Raw genomic sequence first — 16489 nt, 5'->3', positions numbered from 1 at the left:
TCCGCAAATGGTAATATAAACTAGGACTATATGAAATATAATTTTCCTGCAGAACCTCTCTGAGTGGTGAAATTCCTCTCCCTTCCTCCAGAAGGACTGATGCAAGTTGGGAAAAAGGGAAGTCTCTCTCACAACAAAAGAGTGAACAAAGGTTAAAAAAATGAAAGTCTAGAGCTTAACATAGCTATTAGAAAAATAATTCTATTCTCTCTTGGTGGGTAAATTCAGTTACAAAGAAAAAAATTATTCAAGGACTTCTTCAGAAGCTATCTCCATTACAATGTTTTGTCATACCTGAACATGACTGCACGCGTTCAACTGAAGCTGAGACAGTCCTGATGGCAATTGTGAAATTCATGTAGCCCAGAAGAAAAGGTTTACTCCTGATATAATTCAGAACACGTGTATCTATACTGATTGTGAAATCACAACTCTGAGCAACAGCATTACCTTTTTTCTGGTGGTCAGGAAGAAAAATTGGTACCATAAGTCCACAAGAGGAGAATCTTCACCCTCTCCACTAAAATTATGTCTTCTTTTTCTACCTAGCCTTTCTTTCTTGCTATTTCTCCCCCTGAAAAATAGGTATGAGGTGCTGGAGCCTGAGCGTCTTCCTGAGTGTCAGGAAGACATGAATCTAGGTGAAAGACCTTCTACGGGGCTACGTAAACAGAAGCAACCAAGTAAGAGGGTTGCAACCAGCTCCAAAAAGGAGAAAAGTAATTGTTATAGGCGACTCCCTGCTAAGGGGAACGGAGGGCCCCATATGCAGGCCAGACCTGACTCACAGGGAAATCTGCTGCCTCCCTGGGGCTCGGGTAAGAGATGTTGCCAGGAGGCTTCCTGAACTGGTGAGGCCCTCTGACTACTACTCACTATTAGTATTCCAGGTGGGTAGGGATGAGATTGAAGAGAGAAGTCCCAGGGCAATCAAAAGGGACTTCAGGGCCCTGGGGCGTTTGGTGAAGGGGGTAGGTGCGCAGGTTATATTCTCTTCAATTCCTTCGGTGTTTGGTGAAAATAGGGAAAAGACTATAAAAGTACAACAGATTAATATGTGGCTAAGAGACTGGTGCCGTAGGTGGGATTTTGGGTTTGTTGACCACGGGGTGGCTTTCATGGCACTGGGGCTGCTTATGCCGGATGGGGAACAGCTGAATCAGAAGGGGAAAAGGGTTATGGCCCAGAAGTTGACAGGGCTGATCAAGAGGTCTTTAAACTAGGTTCGATGGGGGAAGGGGATAAGACCAGGGCAGCCACAAATGAACGTAGGGGGAACAGGCCTGCATCAGGGGCAAGGCCGCTAGCCCAGCTGAAGTGCGTTTACACCAGTGCACACAGTATGGGCAACAAACAGGAAGAGCTAGAAGCCACTGTACAGCAGGAAGGTTATGATGTGGTTGCCATCACAGAAACGTGGTGGGATGACTCTCATGACTGGAGTACTGCTATGGATGGCTATAAGCTCTTTAAGAGGGACAGGCAAAGTAGGAGAGGCGGTGGGGTAGCGCTATATGTTAGGGAGTGCTTAGACTGTGTCGAAATTGAGGAAGATGGTGAGGATGACAAGGTTGAATGTCTATGGGTAAAGATCAGGGGGAAGGTTGGCAGGGCGAACATTACGGTGGGAGTCTGTAATAGACCACCCAACCAGGATGAGCAGGCAGACGAGGCGTTTTACAAGCGGCTGTCAGAAGCCGCCCGGTCGCCGGCCCTTGTACTCGTGGGCGACTTCAACTTGCCGGATGTCTGCTGGAAATACAACATGGCAGAGAGGAAGCAATCTAGGAGGTTCCTCGAATGTGTGGAGGACAACTTCCTCATGCAAGTGGTAAATGAGCCCACTAGAGGAGGGGCCCTGCTTGACCTGTTGTTTGTGAACAGAGAAGGACTAGTGGGAGATGTGAGGGTCAGTGGCCGTCTTGGGAATAGCGACCATGAAATGTTAGAGTTTTCGATAGTGGGGGAAGTAAGGAGGGGCAAGAGTAGAACTTCTGCCTTAGATTTCCAGCGGGCAGACTTTAGCCTGTTTAAGAGGCTGGTGGACCGAGTCCCTTGGGAGTCGGTCCTGAAGGACAAAGGAGTCCAGGAAGGCTGGACATGCTTCAAAAGGGAATTGCTAAATATTCAGGAGCAGGCTGTCCCAGTGTGTACGAAGACAAGCTGTCGGGGTAAAGACCGGCCTGGTTAAACAGAGAACTTAGACTAGAACTTAAGGAAAAAAAGAGAGCCTATTTGCTCTGGAAGGAGGGTTGGGTATCTCAGGAGGTCTACAGGGACGTGGCCAGGTCGTGTAGGGAGAAGATTAGAAGGGCCAAAGCTCAATTAGAGCTCGATTTGTCTGCTACAGTCAAAGACAACAAAAAAAGCTTTTACAAATACATCAACAGCAAAAGGAGGGTCAAGGAGAGCCTCCACCACTTGCTGAATGAGGAGGGTAGTGTAGTGTCAGGGGACGAGGAAAAGGCAGAGGTGCTCAATGCCTTCTTTGCCTCGGTCTTTAATGTTAAGACCGGTTGCCCTCAGGAGACTCGGCCCCCAGAGCCTGAAGTTAGGGACGGGGGGCTGTGTGAAGCCCTCGTAATCCAGGAGGAGACGGTTAGTGACCTGCTGCACGAATTGGACACCCACAAGGCTATGGGCCCGGATGGGATTCACCCCAGAGTAATGAAGGAACTGGCAAATGAACTTGCCAAACCACTCTCTATTATCTACCGGCAGTCCTGGTTAACTGGAGAAGTTCCAGCTGACTGGAAATTAGCAAATGTAATGCCCATCTACAAGAAGGGTCGGAAGGACAATCCAGGGAACTATAGGCCTGTCAGCCTGACCTCGGTGCCAGGCAAGGTGATGGAACAGATCATCCTGAGTGCCATTACACGGCACATGCAGGACAATCGGGGCATCGGGGCCAGCCAACATGGATTCATGAAAGGCAGGTCCTGCTTGACCAACCTGGTCTCCTTCTATGACAAAGTGACCCGCTTACTAGATGAGGGCAGGGCTGTGGATGTAGTCTATCTAGACTTCAGTAAGGCATTCAACACTGTCTCCCACAGCATCCTCCTAGACAAACTAGCTGCCCGGGGCTTGGATGGGTGGGCTCTTCAATGGGTTAAAAACTGGCTGGATGGCCGAGCCCAGAGAGTGGTGGTGAATGGGGCAAAGTCCAACTGGCGGCCAGTCACTAGCGGTGTTCCCCAGGGCTCAGTTCTGGGGCCGGTGCTGTTCAATATCTTTATAGATGATCTAGACATAGGGATTGAGAGCACCCTCAGTAAATTTGCAGATGACACCAAGCTGGGTGGGAGTGTCAATCTGCTGGAGGGTAGGAAGGCCCTACAGAGGGATCTGGACAGGTTAGATAGATGGGCCGAGACCAATGGCATGAGGTTCAACAAGAACAAGTGCCGGGTCTTACACTTCGGCCACAACAACCCCATGCAGCGCTACAGGCTGGGGGAAGAGTGGTTAGGAAGCGGCCCGGTGGAAAGAGACCTGGGGGTGCTGATCGACAGCCTGCTAAACATGAGCCAGCAGTGTGCCCAGGTGGCCAAGAAGGCCAATGGCATCCTGGCCTCTATTAGGAATAGTGTAGCCAGCCGGTCTAGGGAAGTGATCGTCCCTCTGTACTCGGCACTGGTGAGGCCGCACCTTGAATACTGTGTCCAGTTCTGGGTCACGCACTTCAAGGAAGATATTGAGGTGTTGGAGCGAGTCCAGAGGAGGGCGACCAAGCTGGTGAAGGGTCTGGAGGGTCTGACCTATGAGGAACAGCTGAGGGAGCTGGGGTTGTTTAGCCTGGAGAAGAGGAGGCTCAGAGGTGACCTTATTGCCGTCTACAATAAGGTCAACCTGAAGGGAGGTTGTAGTGAAGTGGGAGTTGGCCTCTTCTCCCGGGCAACTAGCGATAGGACAAGAGGACATAGCCTCAAGCTTCGCCAGGGGAGGTTCAGGTTGGACATTAGGAAGAATTTCTTTTCAGAAAGGGTTATTAGACATTGGAATGGGCTGCCCAGGGAGGTGGTGGAGTCACCATCTCTGGATGTGTTTAAGAAAAGACTGGACATGGCACTTAGTGCCATGGTCTAGTCGACAGGGTGGTGTCAGGGCAACGGTTGGACTCGATGATCCCTGAGGTCTCTTCCAACCTGGTTGATTCTGTGATTCTGTGATTCTGTGATTCTGTGATTTGCATATGATTACATCATTTTTTCAACTTTATTTTTTGTTCATTTTTTTGTTTTCTGTGCGAGTCAGGCACATGGATTAAAAAGTTGTTGCAGTACAGAGGCCATTCTCCCAGACTGTGAAAATGTTTCAGTAGGTCATATTTGCACTACAGACCACTTGAACCATGCCCCTTGAAAGAAATCTTTGTAAGTTTATTTGGGAATAAGGAGGGAATTTTATCGGACTCTGACTAGCTGAGCAGGGATTATAGAACAGCATGCTTTAGTTAATAATTTTCTTTACATTTTGAACGTAAATTAAGTCATTTCCTGCTATTCCATTTGAACAAAAAAGCAACATCTGGTTTTGTAAGAAAAAGAGAGTCTGAGATCATATGTGACAGAAAGGAAACAGGCTTTAAAAACCTCAGAGGCCTTTATAAACTGTCAGAGATACTTTAAAATTCAGGAAGATCTCTGAAACTTATTTTTTTTGTACATATGACAAACATCAAAAGCACATAGGGAAATGTAAAGAAACTTTCATCATAATACTGTTAAGATTCACCAAAGGACTTTTAGGAATAAAATTACCCAGGAAGTTTCTTCAAAACTGCTTGAATTTCTACCGAAAACACACACAAACAGTGATTTTGGTTTCATATTCACTTAGCTTAAATGTCTTTCATTTATAAATTACAATAGTGGCAGAGCTCTACCTTAGGGAAAAAAACACAACCCTATTCCAGAAATGCGCATATATTATATATGTAAATATACAGCTTTCTAATGCCTTACAGATGTCCATGTTTGTCTATATCTGTCTGCAGTCCTACATTACTTTTGGAGGCAAGAACTATCTATGTCCTGTCCTTGTACAATGCCCACGGTTACAGGGTTTTAGTCCACAAATGACAGTAATACAGACAATGAATGAAATAATGAATGTAATTTGCCTGATTTTTCCTATTTGAAGAATGTAAGGAATGAGCTGGAGCTGACTTGTGGTGATGACAATGCAAGATAAATACAGGTAAGTATGAGAAGGGCAACTGGTATGCAAATGGATGTTCAAAATGTAGCCTCTTTTAAAAGGGGATCCAGAACAGTACTAAAAATCCAGTGGCAGACTTTCAAAGACGTTTTTTGTGCCTGTCAGATTGTCTAAAATCCTCAGTGAAGGACGAGGGAAACTGACAAATGCTGATACGGAAACCTGGTCAACATCCATAACATTTTTATTAACAGTAAGAAAAAAAATGGTGTACCAGCTGGTATTTCAGACTGTACAACACTTCAGGTCTAGAATCTTAGACAAACTGCCAAAGACAGCAAACATGGTACTGCAATACTGTGATAAGGCTGATAATATACAGGCAAATAGATCTAAGTTTTGAGTCTGATCAGAGAGAGCACATTCAGCAGTTTCTAAGGTAATACGTTTATTTCTGTCTTTACTTAGATCTTCCTTAAGAAATAGTTTTCACTGTTATTTTCCATCATGTATAAATGTTTATGTAAGGATTTTACATATTAAAAATAAGTTTATGCAATTATCTCCTCTCGAGGGAGACACTTCAATATACGAGAAAAATTTAGTTCTTCCTTTAATCTTGTAAGATTGTGACAGTTTCAATAAATACACTCCAAATAAATTATTAATTAAAAATAGGAAGCAAAGGAGAAGAGTAAATGTCGTTCCACAGGGATTTGGGTAAAAACTTACGCCGTTTCATATACTTTCATAAATGACCTGGAAGAGGGGGGTGAACAGTAAGGTAACAATCTTTACTCATGCTACGAAGTTATTAAGACAGTAATACTAAGAGCTGACTGTGAAGAATTTCAGAAGGCTCTTATAGGACTGAGTGGCTGGAAAATAAAATGGTAAATGAAATTTGATGTCAATAGATGTAATGACACACAGGGGGAAAACCACGCATAGATACATATATTAAAAATGACAGTTTCTGAGCTCATAATTTTCACTCAGGAGTAGATCTTGGCATTATGTTAGGTCTTGGCATTAATTCAGTGGAAATATAGATTCAGTGCTTAGGAATAGTCAAAAAAAATCCCAAATCAAATTATTAGAAAATACTGGGAAAGGAATAGATAACACACTTTTGCCACTGTACAAATTTAGGGTTTGTCTGTACCTTGAATACCTTGTAGAGCACTGGTATTGTCACTTGGAGCGGAATATTTACTTAGAAATGGAAGAAATACAAAGAAAGCAAAAAGGATGATCAAAGGTATGGAATGGTTTCCACCCAAGATACTGGGTAGTCTGGGACCCTTCACTCTGGCTGTGGAATGGCTGGACAGAGACATAATAGAGGTGTACACATCAGGAAGGGCAGGGAGAAGATGGGATTGACTGTTTACTCCTTCTTCAAAAACAAGAACAAAATGCCATATAAAAATATATATATATATATATAAATAAACATATATATGAAGCTAGAGGGAGACAAGTTCAGGAAGTTAAAAAAAAAAAACCCACACAAAACCACCAAAACCAAAAGAGAAATATTTTGTCATGCACCAGGAAGCAGACCTGTGAAATTCCTTGTCAAAAGACATCGTGGATACAAGAAGCTGATATAAGCTCAAGACAAAATTGGGTATGCAACTGACAGAGAGATCCACTGAGAATTAAAAAATAGGCAAAAAAGTTATATTAATAAATAAGGTCAGGAAATTCCTTCAACTGAAAAAGGTAAGAAGCTGGGAAAGTATTAAGGGAGTATCACATGCTTGGCCTGTTCTCACCCCTCCAATCTGTCTGTGGTCCCTCTCAGACACAGAGTACTTGGCAAAATGGGTCCTTCATTTCAGTCAGCACAGCTATTCTTATGTTCTTCATGTCACTGCTGTAGCCTAATAAACATGAAAACTCACTTCACTTCTATACCTCAATTAAATCTATTGAATTAAGTGGCAGAATTTTTGCTAATTCCATTCTTCAGTAGCTAGAAATAGTTTAATGCTTTTTCAGGAAAAAAAAAAACATCTCTTCCTGACCTCCCCACATGTATCATTTTACATCTAGGAACACCAAATCTATGTGTAGTACCTAGTCGGCACTGATATTGATTCATTTTGGACCAGCACATCTGAGGAAAATTGTGGATTAGTTGGAAAGAATCCAAAGAAAAGCATCAGGAAGAGAGTGAAACAGTGGAAAAGACTGCTGAGGGGAGCTTGTGAAGACTTCATCTCTGAAAGCTTTTAAAAACAAAATGTCTTTCAGAAATAACATGAAAATAGTTGATTCTGCATAAGGCCGAGAAGAGCATCTAACTCATGAATCCCCTTATTGTTAAAGGTTAGGAGAGTATTAGGGGAAAGTATAATGTTCACTTCTCTTTTTCTTATACTCTTCTCGCAGCACATGCTCATGGACTCTACCAGAAACAGGATAGTGGACTAGGTGGACCTTTGGGCCAACCAAATACAACCATTGCTCTGCTCTTAACAGATATCAACTTAAGAGATCTTCTTAACAAAGATAACAAAAAGTATATTTGAGATACTTTTTGATAATATTTTTCCATGGGTTAATGATGTGATAGGCTACTTTTAAAATAATTCAGTTATGAGCGGAAGGTGGACCAGGAAACAAGAAAATCTAAGGATTGAGGAAAAGGAAAATTACTATGCTGCGATCAACTCTTACATGAAAATGCCCGACAATGTCATTATACAGATCTTCTGTTTTTGCAATGATGGGAAGAGTTACCTTTGCAAGATGAAAAAATGTACTACAAGGATAGAAAGATTTGAGAGTTTCGGCAAACTTGGTCCTCCATTGATTATTAGAACTTTATTGTGAAAGGTTCTGTTTGAAAAGGAATATTCAGATTTACACTCTGACATCTAAGTCCAAAAATGGTTCTTAAATAACGGCACCATCTTGTTTTTATTAAGTTGATACGAGAAATCTTTCAGCTGGGGAGTTGTTTGCATTACAACAGTTGGAGAGAGAAAGAAGGAGAGGGGAATAAATAGCTTATGATTCCTATACAAAAAACAAATATTGCCAGATTCAACAAAAAAGGAAAGCAGACTTTCTAATAAGGAGACTGATAAAGGTGCTGAATTACATAACTCAAACAGAGAACAAATTTTGTGAGAGTTGTAAATAATGAAGAAGACAAGTCACTGATAAACAGAGAGCTGGAACATTTGGTAAAATGAGTAAAGCAGACAATGTGCATTGAAATAGATGAGCAGAAAAAAATGTTTGTTAAGAACAGCAAACTACAAATTTTTTTTACAGGTTGGGCAGACACTATTCTCAAAAGCAAAGACTGAAAATGACTTAAGGGTTATGCTCAGTGGATAACTGGAGTTCTATGCACTAAAATGTTCAATAAAGCATATGGGTAGTTCAATTCTAATGCTCATAGTTTAAGAAGGAGGTAGAAATGTTGGAGACAGTTCAGAAAGGAAGCACAGGTTTAAATAAAATATTGAAAAATATGCCTACACCAGGATCATAACTTGTTCAATTTATCAAAACAAAAAGGAGCAATTCGATCATGTTAACTGTGAGAATGCAGGGCTCTTCCATCTGACAGGTAAAGACCCCACAAAATCCAGTGGCATAAAGCTACAGTTGCCCAGATTTCATCTTGGGAGAGAAAGGATTTATCCCAACCATTTACTCCAGGACAATTCTAGCACTTTTCTTATATGCAGTTCAGAGGATCAAAATTAGAAGCCTGAATTTCTTGGAGTCAATGCAAAGAGTGGCAATTCACTCCAGAGTGGCAATTCAAAGTGCGTAAATTCAATGCCTAAATACACTTCCCTACTTTGTACCGCACAGCAGTAGCCACAAACATAGACAAAAAGCAAGGATGATTGAGCATTTGAACAAATTTTTAACCATTGTATGGGATTCTTTTTAATACGATTCTTTTTAATATTATTTTTAAATCAACAATATATGATTTTTCTACCCCAAAAAAATAAAAAAGGAGAAGGAACTCTAATTAACTGTACCTATTGGGATGATTTAAGCTTTTTATCATCCAGAATGTCAGACTAGATGTTCCCATGAGCCCTCTTGGCCTTCAAATCTATACCTCTACAACTTATCAAGAAGGGAAAACAAACGAAGTTCACAAACACCTAGCATTTTATTATAACACATTTTACCATGTGACTGTTCACAGACAGTGAGTTTTACTTAAACAGTTGTTAGAAAGCAAACATGCTCTTTTTGCTACAGTTAAATGGTAGTAGATCATAAGACATTCTCAACTCAATTATTTTTTTACAATGTAATTAAGATAACATCTTACTGAAATCTTATGAGGCTATTTTCTAAAAGATGCAGGCAAGAATCTGTGTTACCAATCTTTATGCAGGTAAACCAGTAAACTCTAGGTTTTTGTCTCCCTGCAATGTATCTGTGTAATTCCTGCTCACTCTAAGGGCAATTAGGCTCACTCAAAGGGAACAGTAAGATTTTTGGCTTTTCAGCTACTGATAAGAGCTGGTGGCAGGCTACTGAGGAGAAATAGCAGGATATAAAAATGGCATGTATCGATGGCAGCTCATTCATTAAGATCACAGCGTATCTACGTGCAGCTTACTGCAACACCCAGATTAAAAAAAAATAGGAACAGCCTAAACAAGGAGCAGCCTACACTCAGACTGTTCGATGTCATAGTTCCAAGTAAAGGTCCTTTGACGAATTCCCTGTATTCTGAAAATTAAGTTTGTTACCATCTTTTTTCCTCCTTGCTTAAACCTGCTGTTAATCCATAAAACAGCTTTCTTTCCTATGTCTAACAGCTAATTTGTCTGAAATCTTTCTTAAGGTCCTTGCTGATTTTTTTTTAAATGTGAGTTCAGAAATCAATGTATTCACATGTTTCTGATTCCTTTGAAGAACTAGCATATATATTTGTGAGGTGAGCTTTCCCTTTATGAAAACCAGATTGATTCCTTCCTATTTTTCACAGTCTTCCAAAGAAGACAGACCTACAAGCATTGAGTTCCCAAGGTATTCCCTAAAGCACTCTTTTTAAAAGAATTTAAAATTACACTTGTGACCTTCCATTCCTCGGTCACCATGGCTGATTTAAATGGTAAGTTACATACTACAGTAGGTAATGCAGCAATTTCGTATTTTAATGTCTTTTGAACTCTTACACAAGTATTATCTGGCTCAGGGAATTTAATTCTATTTGATTTTTTATTTGTTTCGAACAAGCTTCATACTGATACTTCAGTTTGATAGAAGTTTTTCAGAGTTATCCTCTTTGGTGTTTTAAAGACGATACTGAGTTTTTATGATATTACAACTTTATCTTCAAAATATTTTTGTACTCTATTACTTAAAGTTTCCAAAGATTTTCTCATTTGGGCATGACTTCCATTTTCTGAAGGATGCCCTAATAGCTTCCTTCAGTTGTCTGTTTAATCATGACAATGTTTTTCCTGTTCTTTTAGACTCTTGGTACTTCATCATTAAAATAGGGATAACAATTTTGTGCTTATGTTGCAAGGTTATTTGTGAAGATATATTTATGAGGCTACATACTTAATTCTGAAGTAATGAAGTCTATAAATAGATGATGATAGAATTACCTACAGTAAATGTACACAAAATGTAAGAGTGAATGTACTAAAAGTAAATGTACAGAATTACACAGTAAATGTAAATACATCAGGGATCCTTGCCCCTGAAGGGTGAGCTACCTTGCATTTATCAAAACACAGTATCCTACCTATGGCCAATATCCTGGAGCAGATGCAGAATCGTAGCTTAATACCTCATGTAAAGAACATATTCTTAAAGACTCTACTGTTTTTGTGTCTATTTATCTGCCAGTTCCACTGTCCCCCTCTAACTCCCTCTTGTCCAATTTCAAGCAAATTTGATTATGGTGATGTGAAACTAGCACCTGGGTACAGGATAGAAACAAGATTAGCACCCCTTCTGGGAAAAAAAAAAAAAAAAGGAAAGAAAAAAGAAAATATGCAGGGAGGGCTCAGCCCTTATCCATTCTGTAGGGAATAATCATTCAGCACTCGCACAGCTCTGAACGCAGGAGATGCTGCCTTCTGTCCGTCCAGTCATATATATATATATATATACATATATATATATATATACACACACACACACATATACAGGGTTTAGATAGCAGATGAGGCTGCTTTGAGTAACATTTATGGGAGGGAACACTGCTGTTGGCTTGCTATAGAAGGTATAGGGAGGAGATGAGAATATTGTCAGCAGGCTTAAGGGACATAACATGGACCTGAAAATATTGTGTATGCAGCTGCTGATGGGAGGCAATGTGGCATTTTCAACAACAATATGACAACAAAAACCAGTTCTTGCAACTAGGATATTATGGATGTTGAAACGGGTTCAAGAGGCGACTGAATGAGGCACAGACACGAAACTCAAGAGACACAGAAGGGCAATCCTTTGAGGGTTACTACAACGACAAAACCACACCGAGTTTAGAAACTTCCTGCAGTTAAAAATAATTGAAAGCTGAGACACTATTCATGAAGAGCACCACATATGACTTCTATATGCAGATGTCTAAGGAAAATTAAGAGAAGGGGAATCCTGGAGACAGGATACTGCGTTAGATGAGAGCCATTGGACTGATTTGCTATGGCTGTTCTTAAGTGGTGGAAAACTTAAGTGAGAGTATTGAGGATATTGGGGATGGGAAGGGGAGCTGAAGTTATTGTAGTAAGTGAATGCAGATGATATGGAGCACAAATAAGAAGCAAAACTTTATTAGTTTTATTGCCAAAGAAAAAAATAATTAAAAGCAACTAATAACAGATTCATAAAATGAAAAGCATTGGGAACTGAGTTGAGATGATGCTGGGATAGTGATACCACCTGACTATTTCATCATAATGACGCCAAGAAAGGTATTACAATAATTCAAGCATTATGATTCAATTATATCTTTGGACAAAGGTTCAGTGGGGTTTTGGTGATCTGCAAGTGTAAGTAATTCTTCACAGTTATTAATCTCCACTTCCTAGGGCATCTGCTTGCACTGAAAGGCCAGGATCTCTCCCAGCATATTCCACCAAACACAGAGGAGGTTATAGCACCAACCATTGGCTCTGTTCCAACACTGTGCTGCTGAAAGAGAAAAGCACTGCCAGCCAAGGCACTGGGACAGGGATGCCCTCAGTACTGTGCACATAGTGCCACTGCCACAGCGTGAGGGAGGCGTGGAGTCAAGGATAGGCAGCGGCAGAAGCCAAGGAGGGCCAGGCAGGCCTAAAATGGCACCAGATCAGGCCAGGTGTCAGCTGTGCAGAAAGAAGCATGAAAATATTATAGATGTGACAAAATTATTGATACCTAATTTAATATTTTTAGTACTGTATTTCAATACCACTTAGAACTGCTTTCCTACCATAGTATGGTATGAGTATATATCCTTAACTTTAGGCAACAAGACAAGCTTTGCCTGTAATACACAAAACATTTTTCTTTCTACTTATTTTGTTTACTCCACAGAAAAAGAAAAAAAAAGAAAAATCTTGTACTGAAAAAGAGCATCTCTAAGAACAATATCTGTGCACTCAGCCATTCGGGATAAGCACCTGCATTAACTATATTTGGACAAATACATTAAGAATGGTTTAAAACACTTTTCTACTAAAAGAGTTTGGAAATAAACATTTTTTGCAATTTCTTATAAGCATGGCTTGTTAGAAAAAGGCTTACACCACCCTCTTAAAGTAGGGCAGAGAAATGAGAACAGTCCCGACTGAATAATCGGAATGAAACCTTAATTGGAGTTTCAAGATCCTGTGCACTGAAAAGAGCTCATCATCTCCAAACACTGGCAGAGTTTTCCTAGACTCACCAGTCTCTTAGTTTTACAAACCCTAAAAACTGAATAACCACATAAGAAAGTGTTAAAATAGGCAATCTTGAGGTTCACGCATAACCACCAAGAAGCAAAGTTACTTTACCTAAAGTAACAAAGTTGCTGGATTTGGGGAAAATTGTAGACGTTTTCAACATATAATGTGCAGATACGCACATCTACATACTTCACTTCAAAAGAAGTGTTCATTTGTTCTTAAGGTTAACAGAAACTTCAATTATTTTGGAATCATAGAATCATAGAATGTTAGGGGTTGAAAGAGACCTCTGGAGATCATCGAGTACAACCCCCCTGCCAGAGCAGGACCAATCTAGGGCAGGTTACACAGGAACACATCCAGACAGGTCTTGAAAGTCTCCAGAGAAGGAGATTCCACAACCTCTCTGGGGAACCTGTTCCAGTGCTCTGTATCCCTTACAGTAAAGAAGTTCTTCCTCATGTTGAGGTTGAACTTCTTGTGCTCTAGCTTGCATCCATTGCCCCTTGTCCTATCGCAGGGCACAAGCGAAAAGAGGTTGCCCCTTTCCTCTTGACACCCAGCCCTCATATATTTATACACATTAATCACATCCCCTCCTCAGCCTTTTGTCTTTAAGAACTGTTGCCAGGTGTAAGACAGAAGGATGCAAAACATGATGGAAGCAGGGGCAGACATCGTACAATCTCTCAGGAAAACTCTTTGTGTTATCTTATCCTCCACATGTAAGTAAGTCAGGCTGAAGCATCTGAAAGCACTCTGAATGAAAAACAGATACAAGGAACTGTTATGACTCCCATTTAACATATGGAGGGAAAGAAAGATTAAGTAATTTGCCAAGAGCAAGGGACTACAGAATTAGGCACAGCCCACCAGACTTCAGCAATTCAAATAATAACACAGAAGGAAAATAAACACACCTTACCCAGAAAGAAAACTGCAAACTGAAGTAAAAAGTGCTAAATTTCTTTGCGAAAAGAGGTCTGTTTTCCGTATTTTCCCACTTGTTTTCAAATCAAACAAACTATACAGTGCATGTTCTACCTTTTCTACCATACACTATAAAATCACAATTGTCATTACCTGGAGTTTTTTCTCATCTTATAATGACTATGGTAGGGGGTATACTTCTTGAGAAGTTTGCAATGGTCGCCCCAGTTGGTACAGATGATTAAAATACACCCAAAATAAACAGAAAAATATTTCTCAATTGTTTTTTTTAATCACTTTTTCCATCGAAATAAGATTTTCACTGGGTGTTTTTGTCTTTTAAAAACAATGGCTTATGATCTTAGAGCCCCCATTACAACAGGTGTTTAAAACACTAGAACTCCAGCAGCCAAAGTACTTTATTTGTGAAGCGGTATGTAGAGAGGTACTCCTCAGCCATCATACCAGCATTTGTCAAGGAAAGTATTCAATTCCATTATGTGATCTCATTGGTTCTATTAACTATTTTAAATGCCTACACAAAGGTATATTTCTCCTATAAACTGAAGCTGCTTTATTTTCTAGCTTGTCATGGTAGATTTCAAAGAACATACTACATGTCGCGTACAGTAACATTACTGTAATTTCAAATTAAGTAAACTGCATGTACAAAAGTACAATAACCAAACCAAATCCCATTTAATTTAAAATCCTACTTAGTAACTGAAATAGTTGTATAATTGCAGTCTAATAATCAAAAAAATAAAAGGCATGAATAAATAATGGAAATAACATAAATAATTTTTTCTCTGTCTTTTCAGGTAAGTGATCAATTTGCTAAACCTTTACTTTCAGGTGTTAAAAAATCTTGAGAAGCCCATTCAAATAACTTCAAATAACTCCATGGCTCATCTTTTCAAATAAAGTCCCAAGAATCATTATCAAGAATTAAGTCAGTCAACCCTGTTACTGATTTATCTTGCAATTAAATCAACTGAAGTCGAATTTGTTTATTTTATCAGAAAGTAACCTACTTACAAATGAATTTTCCCTTGGAGAGTAGAAACATTTTGTGCCTTATGAGACAAAGTAAAAGCCAGGAGTGATTCAGCTGCTTAGTTATAGCTGACTGGTGCCATTTCAGTTTCCTTAGAGTATCTATATGATATATCTGTATGGGGCTGACAGATATGACGCAGGACATTCTTCTGGACCGGCAGCAGTAACCCAGACAAGATATTCTAAGGTGTCTGCAATGGTACTAACACTTAGATTAGATACTTTAATTGCTCTATCACTTTGGCAAGCCTCAAATTTGCTGCTGTATCCCATACTCCACACTTTCGTTTATCTGAAGTACTTCATCTCCCAGACGGTATATTGAGATTCTCAGTTCCCATGGATTCTTTTTGTCAGGCTTTGGCAAAGAAGCTGAAAGTGCACAGAAGCTTTTGTGGAACTGTTTGCAAGGTGGCACATCCAACTCCTATCCTTTTTTTTAATTACAAAACTGTGTTAGATCTATCCTTCCTTCTCCTCACCCTCCTGGCCCATGCCAGATAGAATCCAGCCTTCCGCTCAGTTTGCCCACAAAAAGCCCAGTGACTAATTTTCCCATATCCTACTGAGAACTTTTAAGGCCCAATGGACAACCATCTCTTCACTTCTCCATAAGGTTTGAGAGTCACTTTTCCTATGTCTCCCTGACACACACAGAGTCTGTACACTGCCATTCCGCTGTGCTCTGCTGCCCAGGTAAATTACAGCACTCTCCCCCTCGCCACTTCCCTCCCTCATCTCACAGGACATTAGCTCAGAGCATCTCCTGCTTGCAAAATATGAACCCTCACAACGGGTTAGTATTTCCCCTAAACCTTCCCAGTGTACTCACAGGGTCTGAGTGTCCTCTGGAAGCCTGGGAATGAAGTGGATGTCCCTGCAAGTGATTTTGTAGTCATCCCAGTCGGAACACTCGCAGAAGGCTGAGGGACACCTCTCTGTGCCCTGGCTGCACAGCACCAGCACCAGCAGCAACTGGAAGGCTACCGGGAGCCACGGCATCTTCCGCCGCCCGCTCCGGCTCTGCCCCTCGCTTCTGCGGGGGCAAGGGAGGAGACACCGGAGCCGCAGGGGCACACGGCGCTGCCCCGCCGGGAGAAGCTGTTCGGCAAAGGCGGCACCTTTGCCGGAGAGCGCCGCCTGCTCCCTGAGCGGGGACAGGAAAGCTCTCAGCAAACCCTGCGCGCCCTCTCCTTCGGGCAGGCTCCATCCCCTCGCCCCTGCCCCCGCGCCCACCCCGCCGGCCATCCCTCCCTGCCGCTCCCCGCCCCACACGGACCTGGTCCCCCCGCTCCCCGCACCCCTCCCGCGGGGTCCCCCGAGCCTGTCCCCCGGCAGCTCCCGTGCCCCGGCGCTCACCGTCCGGGCCCCCCGCCGCCTCCCCGCGCTCCCCTCCGCGGCCGGCGGGACCCAGCGCAGCCGCAGGGCGCCGGGGCCACCTGCCGAGG

At 41.5% G+C, this 16489-nt stretch overlaps 1 protein-coding gene across 3 annotated transcripts in view; it reads right to left on the bottom strand.

Annotated features, from left to right (window-relative positions):
- The window catches only part of TSHR (thyroid stimulating hormone receptor), a 76831-nt gene extending 60788 nt beyond the window's left edge, over positions 1-16043 (bottom strand). For all 3 annotated transcript variants that reach the window (XM_068399108.1, XM_068399109.1, XM_068399110.1), the window contains exon 1: positions 15874-16043. In XM_068399108.1, the coding sequence (XP_068255209.1) occupies positions 15874-16043 (170 nt within the window). The remainder of the gene's footprint in view (positions 1-15873) is intronic.
- Positions 16044-16489: the final 446 nt, after the last annotated feature.

Source organism: Nyctibius grandis, chromosome 4 (genome assembly GCF_013368605.1).
Source record: "Nyctibius grandis isolate bNycGra1 chromosome 4, bNycGra1.pri, whole genome shotgun sequence".
Taxonomy (NCBI): domain Eukaryota; kingdom Metazoa; phylum Chordata; class Aves; order Nyctibiiformes; family Nyctibiidae; genus Nyctibius; species Nyctibius grandis.
This window is presented reverse-complemented; position numbering and strand designations above follow the sequence as displayed.